Source organism: Cervus elaphus, chromosome 20 (assembly GCF_910594005.1).
Source record: "Cervus elaphus chromosome 20, mCerEla1.1, whole genome shotgun sequence".
Taxonomy (NCBI): Eukaryota; Metazoa; Chordata; class Mammalia; order Artiodactyla; family Cervidae; genus Cervus; species Cervus elaphus.
The window spans coordinates 37,632,710-37,657,525 of record NC_057834.1 but is presented as its reverse complement, the minus strand read 5'-3'; the positions used below and the strand labels follow the sequence as shown (position 1 = coordinate 37,657,525).

The following is a 24,816-nucleotide window of genomic DNA, read 5'->3' as shown; positions in this document are numbered from 1 at the left end:
GTTTTTCTTAACCCTAGTCATTTTAGCAAAGAAAAAATGCATACGGTACAGTATTTATCAAGTACCAGAGGATATCAGCAACCTGGGTCCTTCCTTGAGACAACCATTATTACCAGTTTCTTATGTGTCCTTCCTAAAATATTCTATGCGTGCTCATGTTTATGTACTTTTTTTGGCCACACCACATGGCATGTGGGATGTTTCTCAACTAGGGATTGAATCCATGCCCTGCAGTGGAAGCAGTCTTAACCACTGGACTGCATATATACATACATATAATACTATATACATATATGTGTATAATAAGATACCATGGAATCCACTGTCTAGAAATTTTTTTCACTTATATATTGAGGACTATTCTGTATCTCTCCAGTCTTTCATTGCAGGGGGGATGTTCCACGGATATAACTTAGCCAGAACCTTGATAGTATCAACATTTTGCTACAGGCAAAAAACACTGAAAAGAATATCCCTGTATGAACAGCATTTCATATATATTTGTAACCAAACCTGTAAGATTAATACTCAGGAACAGAATTGCCTCAAGTTGCCTTCTGTGAAGTTCATCAATTGATAACACCACGTTTTGAGGGCCCATTTCCCCCACACTCTAGCAAGTGCTTACCAAACAATTTGCATTTCCCGATGAATAAAATCAAACACTTCTCCATGTTTTATTAGTCATTTATTTCTGCTTCCCTGGAGCTATTTATACCCTTTGCCTATTTTTCTGAGTCCCTTTCATTCCTTCATTCATTGCCACACAGCATAGCTTGCAAGATCGTAAGTTCCCTGACCCATGATGGAACCTGCACCTTTGGCAGTGAAAGCATGGAGTCCCATGGAGTGCCAGGGAACTCCCCTGATATGTAAGTATATATTTAAAAAATTTACTTTTGGCTGTGTATGGGCTTCAGTAGTTGTGGTGCTCAGGCTTGGTTGCCCCGAGGCATGTGGAATGTTCCCAGACCGGGAATCGAACTCATGTCCCCTGCATTGGCAGGCAGATTATTAACCACTGGACCATCAGGGAAATCCTGATGAGCCCATTTTTAAATCTCATGTTTTTTTCTAGTGCTCTTATATTTAAATCTTTCAGTTGCCGGGAACTAATTTTGCCATAAGAAACAAAGAAAGGATCCATTTTCATTTTTTTCCCTCTGATGGCTAGTCTAGGATAAACTCAAGTTTCTTTTAAAAATTTTCATTTTTTTCTGGCCATGCTACCCAAAGCAATCAATAGATTTAATGTAATCCTTAACAAATTACCCATGACATTTTTCACAGGAACTAGAACAAACCCTAAAATTTATATGGAACCATAAAAGACCCAGAACTGCCAAAGCAATCCTTAGGGAAAAGAACAAAGCAGAAGGCATAACCCTCCCAGACATCAGACACTACAAAGCTACAGTAATCAAAACAGCTTGATACCGGCACAAAGACAGACATATGAATCAACGGAACAAAACAGAGTCCGGAAATAAACACAAACACCTATGGACAACTCATCTTTGACAAGGGAGGCAAGAATATAGAATGAAGAAAAGTATCTTCAGCAAGCTGTGTTGGAAAAGCTGGACAGTCGCATGTAAATCAAAGGTAGAACACACCTCATACCATACACAAAGTGAAAGTCACTCAGTTGGGCCTGACTCTGCAAGTCCATGGACTATACAATACAGTCCATGGAATTCTCCAGGCCAGAATCCTGGAGTGGGTAGCCTTTCCCTTCTCTAGGGGATCTTCCCAAGCCAGAGACTGAACCCAGGTCTCCCGCATGGCAGGCAGACTCTTTACCAGCTGAGTCACAAAACAAACTCAACTGGCTTACAGGCAAACATATGTATGTGAAAATCGCTCAGTCCTGTCTGACTCTTTGTGACCCCACGGACTGTAGCCCCCCAGGCTCCTCTGTCCATGGATTTTCCAGGCAAAAATACTGGAGCGGGTTGCCATTTCCTTCTCCATGAGATCTTCCCAACCCAGGGATCGAACCCGGGTGTCTTGCATTGCAGGCAAACTCTTTACCATCTGAACCACTAGGGAGGTGACACAGACAATTTTAAGACGACATCATAAAACTCCTAAAAGAGAACATAGGCAAAACATTCTCTGACACAAATCATACTGATGACTTCTTAGGGTAGTCTCCCAAGACAACAGAAATAAAAGCAAAAATAAACAAATGGGACCTAATCAAACTTACAAGCTTCTATACAGCAAAGGAAACCAGGAACAAAACTAAAAGACCACCTATGTACTGGAAGATATTTGCAAATGATGTGACCGACAAGGGATTAATTTCCAAAGTATACAAACAGGTCATACAACTCCACTGCAAGAAAAACCACCCAACTGAAACATGAGCAGAATACCTAAACAGACATGTCTCCAAAGAAAACATACAAATGGCCAATAGGCAGATGAAAAGATGCTCATCACACTGTTAAAGAAATGCAAATCAAAACTAGATTAAATCAACTATACTCCAATAAAAATGATAAACTATGAGTTTATATATATATATACACACACCAGTCACCATGGCCATGTCACACCAGTCAAAATGGCCATCATAAGAAGTCTATAAAGGGGAAAAAAATGTCCACAAAGGGACCTCCCCAGTGTGGCCCGTGAAGGACCTGTGCTTCCACCGCAGAGGGGATGGGCACCATCCCTGGCCAGAGAGGCAAGGACCTGCATGCTGTGCTGCACATCCGAAAAAGAAAAAGAATAAACCCCAAAATGACACAAATGAACACTCGTGAAACAGAAACAGACTCACAGACATACAGAACAGACTATGGTTGTTAAGGATGGACAGAAGGATTGGGAGTCTGGGACTAGTAACATGCACACTATTATATGTAGAATGCATACACAAAGTCCTGCTGCACCGCACAGGGAACGACATTCACTATCCTGTGATAAACCAGAAAAGAACATGAAAAAGAATATATACCAATGTAAGTCACTGCTGTACAACAGAAATTTACACTGTAAATCACCTACACATCAATAAAATTTAAAAATCTTTCCTTGAGAAAAAAAGTAGTTACACCCTCTGAAGTGTCACCTCTAGACTGCACAAGTGAGGATATATGCAAGTGTCTTGGCTGAATAGAGTGTTTAACAGGATTCAAGGCTCCCCCCCCCCATCCCCAAAACACTGCTTTATGAGGGGGCAGGTGCAGAATAGAATTTAGTTGAATCCAGGAATTTGCCAGAGAATCATGACAAAGTCAAGGTGGCAGCAAAAACCGTGTTCATGGAATCATTTTAGAGCTCATGCAGGCAACACAGTTTCTTGAGTGGACTTTAATGACTGTTAAATTTAGGCTTTGAAAAGCACGAAGGGGCTCTGAAAGCTCTGATGAAGGATAGAGATTGATCTAACATTCCAGGAGGAATTTCCATAGGTTAGACTACTACGTACAATTATCCATGTACTTAACCATTAAAGGTAAAACCAGAATGGACCTAGAAAAGTGTAAAGAGGAGGAGGCAATTCCTCCCTCCATAATTTTTAGGTCTTTTAAGCACCATCTCTTCAAGATCTTTGAGAATTAACTCATTATCTTTAATGTTTGAAAACTCTTGAGGGAATTAACACTTCATGTAGAGGCAGGGATTGCAGCAAAAGGTAGGTAGGCTTATTTCTGAGCCTCTCATAGAAAACAAAAAGCTGAAAACTTTGGACCGGGTTAAACCACAAGTTAGATACCAGGTGTGATGAGAGCAGACCTCCAAAGGCCCTTTTCCATAGCACACCTCTGTCTGGTCATCACTGCTAGTTGTAAATGTAACTTTAGAGCCACACCATCCACACAGGAATTCTAGGCCTGCCACTGATCATTTTTGTGACCCTTGGACAAATTACTTTATGCTTTGGATTCCTATTAAAACAGGGTTATTACCCATCTTACAGGGTCCTTTTTAGGACTGGTTAATATATGCTGGCTAATATACACAAAGTGAGCAAAACATACCCATTATACAATAAGCACTATGTGCTAGCTATTATCATGCCACCTAATACTAAACTTAGTAATACTAACTGTTGTGGTCACGGAGGAGATACAATCTGGTTGCATGAGTCATGAGGACAAAGGGAACAGGGGACGGCCCAGAAGGTCTCTGAAGAAATCAAAGGCTAGCCCCACCTAGGCTCCAAAGTCTCAGGGTCACAAGACTTTTTTGTCTTGATAAAAATGAAGCACAGAATGGGACATCCTTTGTTAATGCTAGCAGGGAAAGTAGAGACCCTACTGTGACACAAACACACCAGGAAAATAAGCCAGCAGCGAGAACAGACTGGAATCAGGAAGATCCCTGGGAGACAGCAAAGCAAGAATTCTAGGTATGAGAGGAAAGACTGTGAAAGCTACAAAATACAGTACAAAAAACACATGCTCTATGTTCTTTAGGACAAACGCCAGAGCCCTGGCACATACCGGGTATTGCTCTATATACAACCACACACAAGGAATACCCATAGTTTGGACAGGTTCTTCCTGTTCTTTGGGTGGGGAATGCAAAGTTGTGCTTCTTTAAGCTTTACAGTATCAAGCTTTGAATTCCAAGAGCCATCCCAACTAGCATCTACTGAGAAGTCTGAAGAATACCCTCTCAAGAAGACAGTTACTTAATGACCTCAATCCCCATCTTTCTTCCTCCCCAGTAAGGTTTTTTGCCTTCTCTTTCCTTGCCAGGAGGCAGAGATATGACCCAAGGTTGAAAAACACATAACAACCATCTCAAATGACTTAGATTTAATCATCGGAAGCAAACTAAATGGAAAGCTTACAATAGAGAAGAATTACATGTCAGTGCCTTTTGCAAACTGAGCTGGGACAGAAAGAGACTGGGGCTGCCCCTCAACCTGATCCCTTCCAAACAAAGTTATCCACAGTGTCCCTGGCAGTCTGGCTCAGGGAAGGGGGAGACTCTGTTGGCTCTGTGCGTTGAGGTTGCCTTGTCCACTGCTCACTCCTGGCCAGCATCAGGAGCTCCACCCTGCCGGCTCTGGTCGTCACCCTTCTTTTTGTGGCCTGAGACGATGTCATCAATCCGCAGCAGCAGAACTGCCGTCTAGGAGAAAAACCACAGCCCCAAAGAGGTCAGCAGACAGGAAGGACACTTGTTTTCTTTTAGACATATCACCTAGCTCCTCCTACATAATTATCATTTTATCTGAAATCTACCCTTCAATAGTCTTGAATGTAGATGGAGTTCTCCCTAAGCAAGAGATGCTACTTGTGCTAGTTAACTTTTCCCCCACTTTTGGCTGTGCCACACAGCTTGTTAGATCTTAGTTCCCTGAGCAGCGGCTAGACTTGGGCTCTGGGCAGTGAGAGAGCAGAGTTCTAACCACTGGTCTGCCAGGGAATTCCTTACCTTGCTCTTAATTTTTAAGACTTTTTCATGTGGATCATTTTTTAAAGTCTTTACTGAATTTGTTACAATATTATTTCTGTTCTATATTTCGGTTTTCTGGCCCCAAGGCATGTGGGATATTCGTTCCCAAACTAGATACTAAACCTGCACCCCCTGAAGTGGATAGTAAAGTCTTAACCACTGGACCACCAGCAAAGTTCCCACTACCTTGCTTTTTTTTTTTTTTTTACCTTGCTTTTTAAATGAGCTAAAAATAAGCAGGTGGATGGAATTCCTTGGGAGATCTTTCCAAGAATACTTAAATAGCACAGCATATGATTTTGACTGCCTCACCTCTACTGCTGTCTTATACGTTTGCAGCTTCACAGCCAATGGTTCCCAGATGCCCAGTTCTTTCATGTCCACCAAAGTGCCTGTCTCACCATTTACACCCCAAGTTTCACAGTTCTCCTGGGTATGCTTGGCCTGTAGTTGGAACAAGCATAAATAGTTAAAGGGGAAAATATTAGGAACAAGTAAGCTGACGGAGACCATTAGACAAAAATCAAATACACTGATTGATAAGGTAGGAATAAAAGAAAATGCCAATGACAGCAAATAAGGTAAAAATTAAGACAGAGATTTTTAAGGGAAGAAGCTACCAGGAGAACCTGGGAGGACAGACATGAACCATCCTCTTAGAACAAACACAGCTTTTCCTACCTAAGAGAATAGCATGGAAAGGAACTCACCCGAAGGGAGGTAAGTAGACGGATGGTGCTGGCTCCACAGTTCTGGATAAGGGTGCGAGGGATGACCTCTAGGGCTTGAGCAACAGCCCGATATGGCCACTGTTCCACACCAGTCATGGCTTTGGATTTTTCTGTCAAGGCATGAGCCACAGCCATCTCAGAAGCCCCACCCCCTGGCACCAGCTGAGGGTCCAGAAGAACATTGCGGCACACTTGCATGGCGTCCTGGAGGTTGCGTTCTACTTCCTTGGGAAAGCAAACGAATAGTATAAAGCCAAAGCTTGATGACTTAGGGACAAACCAGCAGCACCAAAAGACTTCCTGACTACCAAGTCTGGGAAATCACCAAAGAGGCCAGACTAAGAAAGGTCCTTCAAAACTTTTGCAAAGGGCAGATGCTACAACTTTGGAAAAACACATTAACTACAATTCCAAGAAGGCCAGGGGGAGGAGGTGTCACTCTGGGATATCAGGCTTTCGTCCGCTGTGCTTGACAGACCTATACCCTACTCTGTCCTGTCTAGCTGTATACCCTAGGAGGCTGCACAGTGTAGTGGAAACTCTGTACTTATTAGCTATATGCCTTAGGAAAGTTATTTAACCTCATTAAGAAAAAAAGGGTAATATTTATTAATTTCAACTTAAAAGTTCTAAAGATCTGTTGCATAAGAATATGAATACACTTAACACTGAACTAACTGTACACTTAAAAATTGTTAAGACAATGTATGTTACATTTTTTAAATTTTTAACCACAATTTAAAATAAAAACATTTGTAGCTTCAGATGACAAATGAGTAACTGTAAATGGCCAACAGGAAAATTTTAGGCCCTCTGGGAAACTCTCAAGAAATGGAATGACCTAGTTCAATTCAGTCACACTTCTAAGGCTGACTCACCGAGAGAATCTCTTTGCTGGCCCCACGGAGAAGAACTGTGCAGGCCTTGGGGTCTTTGCATTCAGTGATGAATGTAAAGTACTCATCTCCAATTTTCTTGATTTCCAACAGGCCTGCCCCTGTTCCAACATCCTCTTCTCTCAGTTCCTCTGGCCGGCTGACTATCCGGGCCCCACAGGCTCTAATGATTAGATGGGGAGGAGGGGGACAGGGAGAAGACCAGATGATGTCAGATACTTTTACTCATTTTCCTGGTCCCTAGAGTCTGTGGTGGGGGATAAAGGAAGGGCAAAAGTGGATTGCTAGTAACATTTCTACCTAACTTGAGAGGTCTCGGCTGCCTGGTAAAACAGATTTCCAAATATAGAGGTGAAGTTTCCTTAAACTAATATAGTTTTATAAGTGTACATACCTAAGATAATTACTACAATGAGATACTGTTTAACTCAAAGTATATTCAGTAGACCCTAAAATTTGGACAAATGAGTTCTTATGCATATTTGACATAATGGTCATTTCTACGTTGAACTTGTCCTATATTGCCCAGTTAGATCTCAAGGTCAATAACGGGACTATACTAAAAACAAAACAAAGGTTAAGCAAGAAGGAAGGTTAAGTATGTCTGATCCCATTTTAATGAATGTAGGGCTAATTTTTAATCTGTCATTCTTTCCCTCCATTCATGGGCATGAGAGTCAACTATATATATGCATGCATGCCCTGAGCCATTTCAGAGTAAGCGTTTTAAGTATAAAATCACATTTGGATCTATGGTGTATTATGTGATTATAGGACAGACAACATTAAAAAAAATCAATTCTAAAAAAAAAAAAAAAAAAAAAAAGATGGACCTAAGCCTAGATATCCATGCTGAAGTAGTGAATGCAATCTAAGATTGCATTAACAGTAACTGAGGATCCAACCAAGTTAATTATTGGTTCTATCATATTCTGAGCTAGTTAAAACAGACTATTCTGAAATGGACCCCTACACCAAGGTGGTGATCACAGATGTCTAAGCATAAGCTGTTCACTACTGGCTAGGAGCAATACAGTCTCATGAAGCAGATAATTGTTACTCTAGAGGACCTCTGAGAGGGCAGATGGCTAATCCCAGGTTATTTCCACCTGTAAATGATTTGGCTGATTGTATCCTGTTAAGCTTTATCAGATAATGATGACTACATTATGAAGCTATGAAATAAAAACACATGGGAAGGAGCACAATTTTATTTTTACTTGACCTACTCACCTAGCAATGCGATTATTATCTGTCTTCCGGACTCTGCGGATGGCTGTGATATTTGCTCGCATGAGGTAGTGCTGAGCTAAATCTGTAGAAACAGAGATGTCAAGTTGGAAGCCAGAAACTCCAGGTTCTGAACTGCTTTTATCTTCCATGTACCCTAACCATCATCTGTAAATTATGTTCAGTATATGACAACATGGGATGAAAAAAATTACCCATCCTCTTCTACCACAACAGCAGTCTAGAAAAATGAACGTAGTCCTACCAGAGATGCCCTTCTCTGTGATGACCACATCTGGCTTCAGCTGGATAATGTCCTCACAGAGCTGCTGAATGTACTCTTCTTCCATTTGGAGAATTCGGGTGAAGTCTTCCTCTCGTGTGATCTCAATGTCAGTCTATGTGGTGAAGAAAAGTCACCATGAATTAAAAATTCTGAACTGGTGAAGCTCTTTAGCTACTACTACACTCCCTCTGGTATAGAAGGAAATGGCAACATACTCCAGTATTCTTGCATGGAGAATCCCATGAACAGAGGAGCCTAACGGGCTACAGTCCACAGGGTTGCAGAGTCGCACACGACTGAGGAGGTGACACCCACCCACCTCACCTCTGTCTAGCCCTCTCATGTATCCCAGAAAGCAAGAGCTAGAACAAACCATGATCCAACACCTCTGTACACCAGTTTAGCTCCAGCAATCATCTACATCTAGTTTAACTCTATTTAGTTATTTACTGGAAGGAAAAGTCACAATGCAATTAGTGGAGAGTTTGGCTAAGGTCTATAGCCACTTAGTTCAATGTTTCTTCTGACTTGTCAGCATGCAGGGTAACTCAGGGTCTTAATTTTCCCAACTAATAATGATTCTTGTTCCCCATCACTGTTTGATAAGCTTTAGTTACTTTGTTTTATTTAAGTGTGATGGAGCCTTGTGAGTTTCCTGTCCTCTGGAAATTTTTTAGCACTTCAAAGCTCAAATTAACTCCTACTCCATGTTCTACTAATGCATTAGAAAAGGTTGCATGATACTCTGGAATCGAAGCCAAACAGAGCTGGGTTCAAATCCTGATTTGGCCAATACAAGCTATGTTCCTGAAGCAATGAACCTAACTTTCCTGAGCTACAGATCCCTCATGTGTAAAATGGAAGTCGGTATCATTTGCTCTTAAGGGTTGTTGTAAGCATCAGAGATTGCATGTAAAGGTCACACAGCAGGCATGTAATAAGCACTTATTTCCCTGGTATAGTAACAGACTCTTGCACCAACTTTACGGAACAGGGCAGTGCCCTTACCTGGCTCTCTCCTTTCTTATATTCCAGAGAAGAATCCAGCAACACAATGCGAGGGTTCTTGATATAGCGTCGCATTCGTGGATGGGTCACATCCTTGTTAATCATGACTCCACGTAAAACACACGAGTCTTCAATGATGCCCCCAGGTATCTGAGCAAAAGAATTACTTTAATCCACAACCAGGAGACAACTTTTCAACTTCCTTTTCAGACATTCATCTTTCCCAAATAACCACCATTTCAGATTTCCAAAGTATCTTTTTTCCACAAACCCCCAAAACAACTACAGTTGCAATCATCTTTCTCTCTAGGAAGCACATCAATTTGAAGGTTGGCTGAAACAGAAGTTCAGTGATTGACAAAGATTTAAAGGGGCACATTTTTCTACCTCCTGAAAGAGATTTCCATGAATTTTAGGTATAGAGCTCCCTCTTCTGGTCACAAGTTATTAATGCTACTTTTAAATCTTATGGGATTGAGAAAGGCTTATTAGTGCTATGGTGTAGAGCCCTTATTTCCTGATCTAGTGTCTGATATGCACACAAATACAGATGACAAAAAAATAAAATAAAAAGCCTTTCCCTTGCCCCTGTAAACCATGGGCAGAGAGAGCAGTGAAGCTAACAGAGTTATTTCAGATACCTCCTTAGTACCCTCTTTTTCAAGATTTTTGTTTTCCAGGTAGCAAATACTCTTCTTTCTGATTCTAATAATAAAGGTATCTTGCTCTGATTTAAACTTAACTTCCTCCACAAATGTGATGCTAGGAAATAATTTGTTTCCAACGTACACACTTGAAGAGTTTACCTTTTCTACCCTTGCATATTTCTTGATGTCAATCTCTTTCCGGCCATTCTCCTCAAACTGTACAGTTTTGACAGCATCCAGAGCAATGTTGCAAGCCAAAGACGACCACCGACTGATTACTTTGGTAGTAATGGAGCTGTTGATGATGTTCAGCATCGTATCTCGGTTACTGGTGTCGACAGGGATACTGGAGAAAAGAAAAACGGGTAATATGCTTGGGGGATCTTGGATATTTAAGAAATCCCTCATTTACATCTTGATGGCTAATAATAGTGGGCCAACAGGCAGAAGAAGGGGACATCTGTTCCTACATAGGAAACTGAAGTGTTATCAAGAAGTAACCTTGTCCATCTTCTGCTTTTTTAGCAAGCTTACAATTAACCCATCCCTGGAAGGTGTCTCAAATCCCTGAATAATCTGCTCCCTTCTCTGACAACTGTCCACATTTAAGAGTTTAAAGTATGATATTCTCTCTACTTTCTGCTCCAACCATATACACTCTATATAACTTTAACTTAAGACATATTTTATCTTTGAAACTTCATCCCTTAACTAAAAAATCCTGAAAGTTGTAGAAGACCTTGGATACTATCTTGTCCAAATTTTCACATATTGCTGAAATCCCTTTTATTAACAGTGTAAGACACACAATAAGCAAACATTAAATAGTTGTTGAATCATGTGTTTTACAGAAAAAAGCAATAGCTCCAAAAGTATTATCTAAGACATAAGCAGTTACTGCTTGATAAAAAGAAAAATGTTAATGATTCAGCTCCAAACATTCAATAAATCCTTTTTATCTCTATGTTCTTACAAAGCTTACTTCATAAAATTATCTTCAATCAAACACCTCATTCTCTAAGAGTGCTAGTTATCAAACACTTTGTTTCTTAATAGCAGGCAGTACAATACAAAGCTCTCCACATTGCTGGGTACTTGTGCATCAACAACCCAAGAATATGAGTAGGTTATAGGTTTTATTTTTTAAACAACTGTTTCAATAAAAAAAAAGTTTTGCATTTTGTATCATCTCATTTAACTGACATTCCCTTAAGTAGAAGTCACACATTTTTATATTCTTTTTATTATACCTTATAGCACTCAGAAAACACAGACCAACAGCAAGTTCTGTGATAACTAGACTGGATTCAAACAGCATTTTCAGTACCATCCTTTTCATTTTAATGAATACAGCAGACTATTATCCAACACTTTGTATTACAGAGAGTACTGACTGGATTAGTTATAATCATACATGATGGTAGGATATTTTAATATTAAGTCCTCAATAATCACAGTTATCTAACTCCTTATTTCTCCTACTATAATCTAAAACTTTGGAATGAAGCTCTATTTCACTTACTATACATTCCTCAAGGCAGTGTCTAACATGGAAACTAGCAGATTGCATGTAACCAAAACATATTTTGAAGAATTGAACCTAGCTCTTTTTATTTGTCTGCTTTGGATCCTTTGCCATTTTCTAAAAACTTCTATTCCCTTTATCCTTCCCTTCATTTTGCTCCCTTCTTTCTCCCTGCAAAATAATACGTACTACTGGTGATGTGCCCGGCCTTCCTTTACCACCTAAGCACAGATCAGTCTTCTAGGCCTCCCCTGGTTGACACCACCCGCTTCTGGTCCCCACCTTTAATACCTTATTTTCTTAAGGGTGCTGATCATATCATCCAATGCCTTGCGGTAAGCACTGATCACCACTGTTGGGTGCATCTGCTGCTCCAGGAAGTGCTCAGCCACAGACAGCATCTCCCCAGCTGAGAAAAGACAGACATACCGTAACATCTTAAAAAGTATCTGGATATCAAAACAGCTTCATTAAAGCTTCTCAAGTACCTGCTCTTTTCTTCTACAGCAGGTCTGCCCCAAAGGTATGCCAACACTATTTCAAATTTTGTACTCTGTACAAGCCAACTCTGAAATAAAGTATTCTCATCAGATACATTTTAAATGACTAAAGATTGATCCTAGGGTTTATTTAATTGTGATCTAACTAAATATGTCATCAATTTCTTAAACAGTTAACATTTTCCCAAAGATTCTAAAAAGAAAGAAAAATACATAAAGGAAAATTGATTTGCTTATTATTATTTCAATACCTAAGATGTAGTCAAACTGTAGGTACTGAAAATAATCCTGCCCACAAAACTTTATACCCAGCGAATACCCATAAAAACTTACCCTTTGGAAAAGGAATTACTGGTAAAATGCCCCTTTCTTTTAAAAACTGTCCTTACTTTTTAATTGTAATTAAAACACACACAAACACAGAGTAATACAAATACACACTGACATGTAAAAGTCTGCTTCTAAAACACCATTATTTTGGTCAAAAAAGGGCCTTTTACAAAATGCTTATACTATCAGGTCCACTGACACTAATTCTTAAAATGTTCACAAATGTGTCAAAGTTCACATACCTACTCTCTGGCATGTGCTCAGATGTTTGATTTCGATACTTTAGAATTCATAAGTGACTTAAGTATATTAAAAGATAATCAAGTATTTTAAAAGATGCTCTAGTAACTTAGAAAAGACTATGCCCTGTTAAACAGCAGCCAGAACAGTATCATAGAAGTTATCTTCAGAAATAACAATATTTTGGTTTTTTTTAAATAGCTATGTCTAAGATACCTAGACCTATGGATACTTAACCTATTTAGTATCTCCAGGAGATTCAACTAAGATTGTTATTGGTCTTCAACTTTTTCTTTTTTTTTTTGTATTCAACTTTTTCAACACCATGGACTATGGTCCATCAGGCTTCACGTCAATGGGATTTCCCATGCAAGAATACTAGAGTGGATTGCCATGTCCTTCTCCAGGGGATCTTCCCAACCCAGGGATCAAACCAGAGCCTCCTGCGTTGACAGGCGGATTCTCTATTACTAAGCCAGTAAGATTACCGTCAGAGAATTCTCACATTGCTACAGGTATTATCAAAATGAATGCTATTATAAAAATTTCACAATCAACCTAAAATTTATAAAACAAAGGCAACACACTAAGTTTTCAAAAGGATGTTTTATGATCCCACAGGATGCAGAAAGATTAGCCATTAAAACATGTATAGCTAAGACTCAGTCTTAAGATTCTGTATTTGTCTATTTTACTACTCACTAAAATCTGTAATCTCAAAATCAGTATTTACTGCACTTAAATGGTCATTCACAGACATGCAGAGAAGAAAAATTTAAATCACCCAATGCATGCAATTCCCAGGCAAGACTGAATGCTCTGCCTTGTTTCAGCTCTCATTTTGTAAAAAAGTGTCCTTTATGTGGTGTATTTCGTGGCAAGTTTTCCTCAAATTCGTGCATTTTCTTGGTGATTTCACTGTTGAAAGCCCTTAAGTTTTCCCATGTACAAGGCAGCTCTGATGTGCCTTGTAAAGACAACGAACTTATTAGATAAGCTTAGTTCAGGCGTGAGTTATAGTGATATTGGGCACGAGTTCAATGTTAATGAGTCAACAACATACATTAAATAAGGTATCTTTAAAACAAAACATAAAACACATATTTACGCTTGATAAATATGTGACCAGAGGCTCAAAGACCTCTAATCCTGTACTACCTCCTGGAGTGATGGTTTAGTCACTAATTCCGTGTTTGTGGTGACTTTATAGAAAATAATTTACTGTAATGAGAATAGACTGTATTTTACTCTAACACATTTGAAAAACTTATTCTTTACCATGATGAACATTTTATGCTCAGTTGGGACAGAAAACATAGAAAATTAGCAAGAAGTTCTTAAAATATGACTCAGGGGACTTCCCTGGCAGTACAGTGGTTAAGACTCTGTACTTCCACTGCAGGTACGCTGGTTTGATCCCTGGTCAGGGAACTAAGATCCCACATACTGAGCAGTGTGGCAAAAATATAAAAAAGACTGACATTATCTCTGGCAAAAATCTAATGTTTCAATCTAATTTTCCTTATCAACCTTCCATTCTCTTCTTACCAAGAATAATTACTGATGTGGTCCCATCTCCAACCTCTTCATCCTGTGTCCGGCTAATTTCAATCATAGACTTGGCCGCTGGATGCTGTACTTGAATCTGAAAAAAAAGTATAGGGCTACCCTCGTGGTCCCTGGTGGTTAAGAATCCACCCGCCCACGCAGGGGACACGGGTTTGATCCCTGGTCCGTGAAGATCCCACATGCTGCAGGAAAACTAAGCCCATGTGCCACAACCACTGACCCTCGGACCCTAGAGCTTGTAGTTGGGAACAAGAGAAGCCACGGCAATGAGACGCCCTCACACTGCAATGAACAGTAGCTCCTGCTCACCGCAACTAGAGAAAGCCCATGCGTAACAATGAAGACCCAGCAAAGCCATAAATAATTAGAAAAAGAAAAATGTAGACTTCATTGAATCAACACTACTCAAAGACCTCTTAACCCATTCTGCTTGGTCCTAACTCTTAAGGACGAATGCATTAGGACAACTTAACTATTAAAGTTTCTTGAGAACAGAACAGTATCTTTTAGCTAATTTATTGGGAGCACTGTTGTGGTGGTTGAATTGTGGCCTCTGAAAAAACATGCTGATACCTCACCCCCTGGAAACTGTGAATGCAACCATATTTGGAAATACAGCCTTTGCAGATGAAATCAAGTTAAGGTGAGGTTATAGGACAAATCAGGGTAGGCTCTAAATCCAACCACTGGGATGGTGGAGACACACAAAAGAATGCCATATGACAGAAGGAGAGTTTATAAGCCAAGGAATGTGGTCAAGATTCTGAAGCTAGAAGAGGAAGGGTATTTCCCTAGAGGCTTCAGAGGGAGTGTGTCACTACTGACACATTGAGTCTGGACCCCCAGCCTCCAGTTCATGAGAATAAATTTCTGTTGTTTCAAGTCACACAGTCTGTGGTAACTTGTAAGCAGCCCAAAGAAACTAACCATTATTTACATTATTTCTTTATATGTCTTTTGTAAAACATTAGAAAACAAAATGAAAAGTCGTACCTCTCGAAGAATGGCATTGCCATCATTGGTCATCACAATGCCTCCCATGGGGTCCAAAAGCATCTAGGACCAAAGCAACAGTTATATTTAAGTGTCCCAGAAAACAGAAAGGGAAAATGTGTGGCTGAAGTTTCAGTATGAGATAAGCCTACCTTCATCATAGACTTGGGTCCCAAACATGTTCGGATGATATCTGCGATAGTCTATTGGAAAGAAAATACAAAACATGTTAAGCACAAACCAGGGGATGGTGATTGTGTTTCAGGGGAAGGGGCATGGGCAACCCACAGAGCCAGTGTTTTAACAAGGACACGTCCAAAATAGGGTTGGCAACTACTTTCAATATAGGGTGTCATATGGTTAGATTCTGTTCTTTGTCTTTCCCCCTTTGGGAATGTTTTCTGGATGTGCAAAGGAATAACTTTTCACAAGGAAAAAAAAGGGACATAGCTCTCACAGCTTCAGTTTCCCAGCAGTCCACAGATAACTGAAAAGTCCACAAATTTGTATTTCCTTCCATGATAGTGGCTTCCACCCCATGTTAAATTATATCAGGGCTATTTTATTCTTTCATTCAAAACCTATTTATTGAGTATACCTATCCAGGATCTACAGTGAGTACCAGGAATACAAAAGGCAATTAACATAGCTCTTTTACCCAAGTAATTCAGTCTAGTATGAGAGACAAACACAAACATGCAATATAATATGCACAATATAAGAAGACCATTAAAAAAAAAAAAAAGAAGACGACCATGAGACCCATCTCAGAGAGGGAAGGCTTCCTTCTCCTTATCACCAAAAGGGAAATGTCCTGAAGTAAATCAAATTTTCTTCCACCAAATCACAAACAAATACAGAAATACAAATACAGGCAAACTACTATAAACAACTTAAAAAATATGCTACCTTGGCAGCATTGATGTTTCCAGATTGAACTTTTCTTCCAGATTCACGCTTTGTGTTCTGGCCTAAAACAGATAAAAACAAAAGGCATGGGAGGGAGATTCACAAGGGAAGGGATATATGTATACTTATGGTTGATTCATGTTGAGGTTCAACAGAAAACAACAAAATACTGTAAAGCAATTATCCTTCAATAAAAATTAAAAAAAAAAAAAGGGGCGACAGACCAGTATTGATCCATTGTATATAAGCTACTCCCTAATCTTTGAAAATAAACACACACCCAGGTTTCATGGATGTATACACTGATTAAAGTTTATCGACTTGTACTCTTTAAATATCAATTATACCTCAACAAACTATTAAAAAGTAAATACATGTACTTATGGCTACTTATTTACTTCAATTCCTGGTATAAGAAACAATCCACAAAGCTTCAACTTTGGAATCTTGGTCATCACTTTCCCTCTAACCAAACATTCATGTATCTACAGCAAGGATTCATAATCTGAGATGTATCGGCTTCTCAAAGGGCTGATGTCCCTAAAAAAGCATCAATCTCTCCTTTATATAACAAGGGAAAGAGTTTGGGGGTTTACATTCTCATACTAGGATATGGTGAACTATACCCACAGTCCCAGCATAAATTATTGACAGTGACCCCCAGTGTGCTGTGGAATGAGAACACACACTCAAAGTATCAGGATTTGCAAGATATGGTCACTTCATGCTTGGATATAATCAGAATGCCTCAGTTACCCACTTACCATCAATAACAGTGTACTAAATACTTTAATAGGGAGCATAATCGGTTACAGCCGCTAATGCCAAGGATTAACAAGGACCTCAGAAAGGTTGCACAATGCACCACTAACTCACCCTAGGGCCCTTACAACTAGAGACAAGCCAATGGTTATAACTGAACCAATGTAATGTTTTTCTCACTCCTCTCTCCAAATTATATTTTCCCTACAATTTGTTGTAAAATTTTCGATCCGGTCCCATCAAATCTAAATACAACTCTCTGGATTCAGATCCCTATTTCACGTAGTGTTAACTAAAATCCTGCATGGATCTTTCTGATGGATTCATCAGAAAAAATAGGGGTTTTTTTCTGGGTTAAGCGAATGCTTGTCTTAAAATAGTTATTTTCCAGGTGTAGAGAAATTAGAGAAAATCTCGGAACAGCATTCTTTACACAGAAGATGGTGAGAAAGGCAAAATGGCTAGTCAAGCATGTCAAGTGATCATGCAGGATGAGGCACAGAAGTTACACAGAGTAGAAACATACCAGGGAAGACAAATGAAATGGGACTCATGAGTTAGTAAGAAATCTGGGATGTTCCCTAAGGTAAAAAGAACCAATTAAGAATCTGGGAATACTCAGTCTAAGTGGGGAAGATTACAACGGAGGAGACATTTGCGAGGATAATTACATCTAACATAATATGATCAGTGAGAGAAGCAGGGTTACATCAGGGACAGGGGTTGACAAATGGAAATTCAAGACAACAGTTATTAAAAAAAAAAAAAAAAGCGGCCAAGGATACCACTCGCTGTTTGCCAGACCCTCTTTTAAACAACTGTATCTACTTATCTTATTTAAGCCTCACAATTCTACGAGGAAATACTGTTAACCCTAATAATAAAGATGGAACTATTTCGATCTTTATTTGGCCGAGGCAACACCACTATTATAAGGATGGACCAACGTTATAAAGCTAGGCCAAATTAAAAAACCTTTATTCATTCAGCTACACATTGAAAATCGCTCAAGGAAGCGTGCAGGGGCGAGGGTTGGGAGTGAAGAACGGAACGCCGAGTGGGCAGCATCTTTCCGAGGTCACTGCACGGAAAGACAAGGCGTTCGGCGAGAGTACAGTCAGTTTGCGTTTGCGAAGACGGGGGAATGGGTTAAGAAAAGAGGAAAACGGGAGAAGGGGCTTCCAAAATGAACGACTGGAAGGCTCCGTGGCCGAACCAGGGCGCGACTGCGCTGGGGCAAGGCTGTAAAGTGCAGAAAAAGGGGGGCGGCGAGGGGAGTCCCTTCCCAACCTTCCCGACAACTCACTAAGCACGAGCACCGGACGATGACCCATCATGGCGGCGCGATGCAGAGCCGGGTACCCAAAGCTGGGGGAACCGGCAGAACCTTCTGGAGAGAGAGAACCAGAGAGAAGCCCAGAAAACGCTGCCTCCTCAGGGCTCACACCTAAACCCGCTACTCTCTGAGTCACCACCAATCACCGCATGCATCTCACTGACCGGCACGAAAACACACCAATTGACATTCTTAGCCCCACCCCCTGCGTAAGAACGCAGGGCAAGTTAGATAGAGAAAGCACGATGATAGCAATGCGAGGGCACAGGCGCTTGCGCAATAGGGTGGCCGCTCCCGGCCGCGTGCGGCGCGAACCTCAGCGCAAGCGCCGAGGCTCCGGCAGTTGGCCGGCCCGCCACTGCGCATGTGTATCAACTACAAGGGTGGGTGCTGGGGTTGAGGCTTTCGATTAACACCACAGGTGAGGTCATTAAACTCTGGCGTCTAGGCTTCTCTCGGGCCGCGAAGGTCAAGAGAGGCGTGGCAATTTCCACGCTTTCGTTCCAGCCTTAGCAACGGGGAGGGATAGAGGGGCGGGACTTAAACCGGCGGTTGAGAGAAGACCTGGCCGGTTTGATGCCGGGTGAAATGGGAGTTGTAGTCCAATCCGACTGGGCTGAGCGGTGACTACCCTTCCAGGCACGCTGGGAATTGTGGTTTATTGTCTCTGACTCGTTGCTGTGCGTGGACTTTCCCCTTCTTAGGCAAATGCTTTATTCTGAGGCTGTCAGCGGTACCAGGAGGTGATGGCTTACATTTTCCCCCCGAGTTGTCCTATCCAAAACACTTTTTCAAGTGTTCCCTATAGTGCTCTCAAGATTTTCTTTCTCCACGCCCGTTCCCTCCCGTGCCCTCCTCATCGCCTCAGCTGCAGGTTCGTTAGAGATGCTGGGAAGCAAGAGCTTTAAAATAACGCTACAGAATAGGAAAAGGACTGCTATTACAGAAATTAAAACGAGAGAACACAGAATATTTGCCCACTCATAGGCGACTAAGGGTTTAGGCGTGGTTAAAGTACTGTTTTGTCCAGAAAAAAAGAAAATAGCTGTTTTCCAAACTAAAGGAAGGGCAGTGAGACCAAAAACAATTCAAGAACAGTTACTTCTATTTGGCCATAAACTAAGACAGTACAGCCTTTCACACTTTTCCTCTCCAAATTGGAACAGCCTGAGCTCTACTGGGGAGAACTTAAGAAACTGTTAATAGTAAAACAGTAAGATGGGTTGTCGGTCATGAGATACTACGGATTTTTTTTCCCCAGGCGCCACACCTGTGGGTGTTCAGATGGAGCAGCTTCCTAGTCATCCTGCTAACAGAAGAGGTGTGTGTCAGACGCCCTTCTTCCTCTCCCTTAAAACCAGACCTTCTTAATTGCCCAGCTTTTGGGAAAATGAAGCTAGTTGTATGTATGATTTTTTCCTATTACTCAGTCGGAAAGTATTTGTATTTGTTCTGCATTTCCCACTAAATGGAACGTTCCTGTATTCCTAGTGTCTAGAACTGGGTCTATTAAATAGTAGATACTCAGTAATTACAGGTTGAAAAATATATTATTATTCCTTTTCGTCTCCTCTTAATACTTAGGACAGAAGACATACTATTGGCTCGAGTGAACAGATAATCAAACTGAGTGGGACAGTCCCACTAGTGCCAGGGAACTGCCTGAAACCATCTGACTCCAGAGCCTATTCACTTAACTGTAGGTGGGATAGATTATCTGAGAGGTCTGTACTGTCTTAACTTGAACATAAGTGAGCTAGCTCTTTTCACAGATTATATTGTGCAGTGGTAAAGAACATGACTTTGGAGTCTATAGGCCTGGATTTAATTCCAGCACTGCCTCATTGAAAAATCTTGAGCAAATTTCCTAACTTAAATTTTCTCAAAAAAGTGCAGATTAGTCTACCTACTTCATAGGGTCAGAATGAAAAATGTATAAGATAGTGTATATAAATCACTTTCTGTATTTATTTTGTCTGTTCTTCCTTTTGCTGCTCCCCAATCTCATCCTCTATTATACACTGTCTAGTCATCAGTATAGTTCTTTTAATATAGATTGTGTGTAATGTACTCTTCAAACCTTACAGTTCAGTAGAAAATGCACTGTCTGCAGTGTAATACTGTCATTTCCTGAGAATAGCAACCATGTCTGTTTAATGCACTGTAGCATCTTCAGTGGCTGATGCATAGAAGATACACTAGATAGATACATAGAAGATACATAGATAGATACACTAAGCTATCTGTTATATGTATGAATGAGTAAATTCAAATTTTCTATGTTCTTTGATCTTATTTTGACAGTGAACTATGGACTTCCACTGTCTTGATCCCTTTAATTCTTTCATGGAGCCAGATATTCTGCCTTTCCATCCATTGCTCTTCTTTTGACTTTATTTTTAATTTTTATTTATTTACTTAATGTTGGCCGTGCTGGGTCTTCCTTGCTGCACACAGGCTTTCTTTAATTGTGGTGAGTGGGGGCTACTCTCTAGTTGCAGTGCAAGGGCTTCTCATTGCAGTGGCTTCCCTTGTTGCAGAGCACAGACTCTAGGGTGCCCAGGCTTCAGTAGTTGCAGCTCCTGGGCTCTAGAGCGTGGGCTCAGTAGTTGTGGCACTTGGGCTTAGCAGCTTCAAGAAATGTGGGATCCTCTTGGACCAGGGATCCAACCCATGTCCCTTCCTTCGGCAGGTGGATTCTCAACCACTGGACCACCAGAGAAGCCCTCCTCTGTCTACTTTGCTACTTCCTTTTCATCTTGCAAACTTTGGGAAGGAGGAGTTCCCCAAAGGTCCAGGTTTCTCTCCCAGATTTTGACCTTGGAGAACGAATTTATTTTTGCAGCTCCTCCATCACCTCTTTGTGTCTGGCCTGGAAGTTTGACCTTTCACCTGAGCTCAGTGCCCTCTCTTTGGCTGTTTTTTAGGTGTTTGGACTGCCTTGTCTCATCTCAGATCCAATATATCCAAAATGTGATTTATGTTAGTATGACATTACTGAAACTCAGATTTCCTTGAGTGAAAAAGGAAATTCAGATGCTTGTGCAGTTGGGAGGGTTGATGAGGTAACTGGAGAATAAGAATGAAGAAGAGTGACGAGGACCGCAGGGACTGGAACTGGGGATTCAGTGCCTGTAGCTATCTGCCCATCTGTCTGTCTTTCTCTTACACTGTCTCTTCTCTCTAATCTCTTGCTTATACCTGCTTCTCAAAGCATGCTAGCCAAATTCACTAACTTTCATTGACCCCAGCTTTACATCTTCCCAGCAGAGCAAATTGAGGAAAGCAAGCTTGGACACAGAATCTACCTATCAGTCCCAAGGCATGACTAGCCCAGTTTGCCTCATGTTTACCCCTTGGATCAGTCCCAGTTGCCAAGTGGGACAGGATACCATGATTGGCCTATATTGGGTCACATGTCCATTCCTGTTGGAATAGGGAGAGGGGCCTGATGTTATGTATGACCTAGAATCTGGGGAACGAGTAGCTTCTCAGAGGAAGGGTGGCTCAGTAGACAGAAACAACATATGTCTCTTATAACACTCATCGTTTTCTTTCTACAAATCAAATTTCCCTTCTAACTTAACTATTTTTGCCAAAGGTAATCTATTTTTCCCCATTAAGAACTTCCATGTTCAACCCATTTTAATCCTAATGTATTGATTAAAAATTGTATCATATTTTCTAACCCTAAAAAGGCTCAATGATTTTCTGAGAGAGTCTCAGATTTATATTGGAAAGGGTCTTCCATGACCCATCCTGCTTTTCCCACTCTCTCCACCCTAATTCTGGCCACTTTCCTAGGGCTCTCTTATCATTCTAGCCATATTCTTGCATCCTTATCTTTGCTCATACCATCTTTTTTTCTCCCACTTGAATTATCTTTTCCACTTATCTGAAGCTTCCTATTTTCAAGGTCCAGTAAATATCCACCTGCTTGGAGTCTTCTTTGTCTGTTGTACTCATGTTGATATCTCTCCCCCGCCCTTTCAGAAACACTCATTTTTACATTTAATCACATTTCAGTATAACTAAAAGATAAAAGGACTTATTTTCACCCGAGACTGTCAGACTCACTGTTTATGTCCTGTGCTGCTATATCACCATTTCACCAGTGTCTGATTTGTCTCCCTAACTAGGTATTAAACACCTAGGAAACCATGTCTTAGGTCATGTTTATGCCCTAGCATTCAGCGCAGTAGTCCGCATGTAGCACAGATCAATAAGAACTTGTAAAATGTAAGCAAATTAGATTTTTAGCTTATCCCATCTCTACTTGGTTTCCCTTAGTCTCACTGTGGTTTCTTTTTTTGTCTTATTTAACTTTCTTTGGAGACATTCAGGCCAGGGCCTCAGCACTTATATTCATAGACCAGATGCAGGGTTCTAATTAGGCTGTCCCTTGTCGGAATGAACTCTGACTTAGTTGCCTCTGATTTTGTTCCAGCCAAAGAGGAGGGTAATACTGTGCCTCTTTGTCGAGCCAAACCCTCCCCCAGCTTTATTAATCTTCAAGCAAGTTCCTCACCAGTCACTTTCCTGAAAATCCTGCCAACGAAGTTGCCGTCAGGTAAGGAAGGAGGCAGGGTGGATTTCCTAAATAGACTCAGCAGCGGGGAGAGTTTTATGGACAAGGGGGCTGGAGCTTTCTTTTATTGATTTTGGTACCTACCTCTGGGTCCAGGCACCTTTAGATTTTTCGCTGTAGTTTGTTGATTATTCAGTTCTGTTGATTTCATTTTCTTCCTGATTTTACCAATTCATTTGTCTGTTTGTTTTGCTTATTAATGCCTTTATTAGACTGGCAGGACTGAAATAAGACTTTCATTGCATTGTTAAAAAGTGACTAGGGAAGGGAATAGTAACTATTAGCTCAGTTTCTTTGCATTTCAGTTAGTCATCCTCCCACAGAGAAATCAGTGCGTGTTTAGCATACCTGTGGGAAGCCAGCCAGAGCACTAGACAGTCATAACTCCTGAGTTTGAGGACCTCAGGGTTTAACAAAGAAGTCAAGACTAATGAATATACAATGTATAAATAACTGCCAGGGTTAACTGGCAGAGCTGGATGTGTATAATGTAGTTTAAAACATTAAAAATGGGCGCGGCAAGACTGGTTGAAGTTAGAATGCAGGAAGAACTTCGAGTCAGTGCTGATGACCTTACTGTGCCAGGTAAGAGAGAAGGCGGCTCAGGCATCTCCTGAGTTCTTGAAAGGGAGGTTAGGCCTCAATCTCAAACCATTTCATTCACTCATCAAATATCTGTTGAACACTTACATGACAGGTATCTTTCTAGATGCTGGGGACACACTAGTGAACAACTCAGACAAAAATCCATGCCTTCCTGGAGTTTACATTCTAGAAGGGGGAATTAGCCAACAATTAAATAAGTAATTACAAGTTACGCCAAATAATCATAAGTACTAAGGGGAAACATGAAGCAAGGGAGTGAGTAATAAATTCTAGTGTATTGGTTTCAAATAGGCTGGCCAGGTAGGCTTCATAGAGAAGGTGACAGTTGAGCATAGTTGCATCTGGGTTGAGTTGTACCCAGAAAGGTTAGAGGGGTGTTCTTATTAGAACCTTTCCCATCTCAGTACAATTATAAAATCTCTTTTGTCCCCTTTGCACCTCCATTGCTCTTCCTTCAGGCATTGATCACAAGCCCAAGGAATGCCTAGGACTCCTAGAATGTATGTATGCCAATCTCCAGCTTCAGACCCAGCTTGCCCAACAACAGATGGCTATTTTGGAAAATTTACAAGCATCCATGACACAACTGGCTCCTGGGAAAGACAGCAAGAACTCTTCTCTCCCAGCCTTATCTCGCAATCTATTGTTAAATCACCTGCCCCAATTCAGTAAATGAATTGTGAAACAAAGTTATTGTGTATGTTTTCCCTGCTCTCTTCCCAGTAAACCGTTGATGGAATCTGGGATTATATATTCTATATGGGGTTGGTTAGTTTACAAGTTGGTAACAGGTGCTCACTGAGTGCAAAGCACTGTACTAGGCACTTGGGAATGCATGTTACATAAGAGATAGATTGTGGGGAGGGAGTTTACTATCTAGCAAGGCAGAAAAGACAGTTCATTGTAAAATTTAGCAGTACTCTAAGAGGGAATGGAAGTGCAGAGATAGAGGTTAGTAGGATACTGGATCAGGCATGGAATCTTGCTGGAGGAAGTGGTGGCACTTGATGAAGGAGCTACATTGGGTGGCCTGGGCAGATGAAGTAAGGTAGTTCCATGTCAGTTGGAAAGCTTGGGCAAAAACCTAGAGGTAGGGGAATAAGTCATCAAAAATTAGGGAAAGAGGTTTTTTTTACCCCCAGGATGTAGAATGTGATGTGAAGCAGAATGTGGAGCAGCTGAGAACAGAGCAGCTTTCCCTGGGGAATTGTTCTGCTAACAACTGTTAGAAGCTCT

The 24,816-nt window shown here is 40.8% G+C and overlaps 2 protein-coding genes across 2 annotated transcripts; one reads left to right on the top strand and one right to left on the bottom strand.

The window, feature by feature from the left end:
• Positions 1–4,763: 4,763 nt before the first annotated feature.
• CCT3 (chaperonin containing TCP1 subunit 3) lies at positions 4,764–18,512 on the bottom strand. The gene is made up of 14 exons (XM_043878486.1): positions 18,357–18,512; positions 16,289–16,350; positions 15,532–15,582; positions 15,380–15,442; positions 14,366–14,462; positions 12,039–12,156; positions 10,382–10,568; positions 9,576–9,725; positions 8,547–8,679; positions 8,285–8,366; positions 7,034–7,214; positions 6,135–6,380; positions 5,737–5,868; positions 4,764–5,097 (listed from the first exon to the last, which is right to left on the bottom strand). The coding sequence occupies exons 1-14, from the start codon at positions 18,385–18,387 to the stop codon at positions 4,993–4,995; spliced, it is 1,638 nt and encodes a 545-aa protein (XP_043734421.1). The 5' UTR covers positions 18,388–18,512; the 3' UTR covers positions 4,764–4,992.
• A 142-nt stretch (positions 18,513–18,654) lies between these two features.
• TSACC (TSSK6 activating cochaperone) lies at positions 18,655–24,269 on the top strand. Its single transcript, XM_043878505.1, has 4 exons — positions 18,655–18,807; positions 19,648–19,707; positions 22,834–22,956; positions 24,039–24,269. Exons 2-4 carry the CDS (start codon positions 19,671–19,673, stop codon positions 24,254–24,256), a joined length of 378 nt encoding a protein of 125 aa, XP_043734440.1. The 5' UTR covers positions 18,655–18,807; positions 19,648–19,670; the 3' UTR covers positions 24,257–24,269.
• The last annotated feature ends 547 nt before the right edge of the window (positions 24,270–24,816 follow it).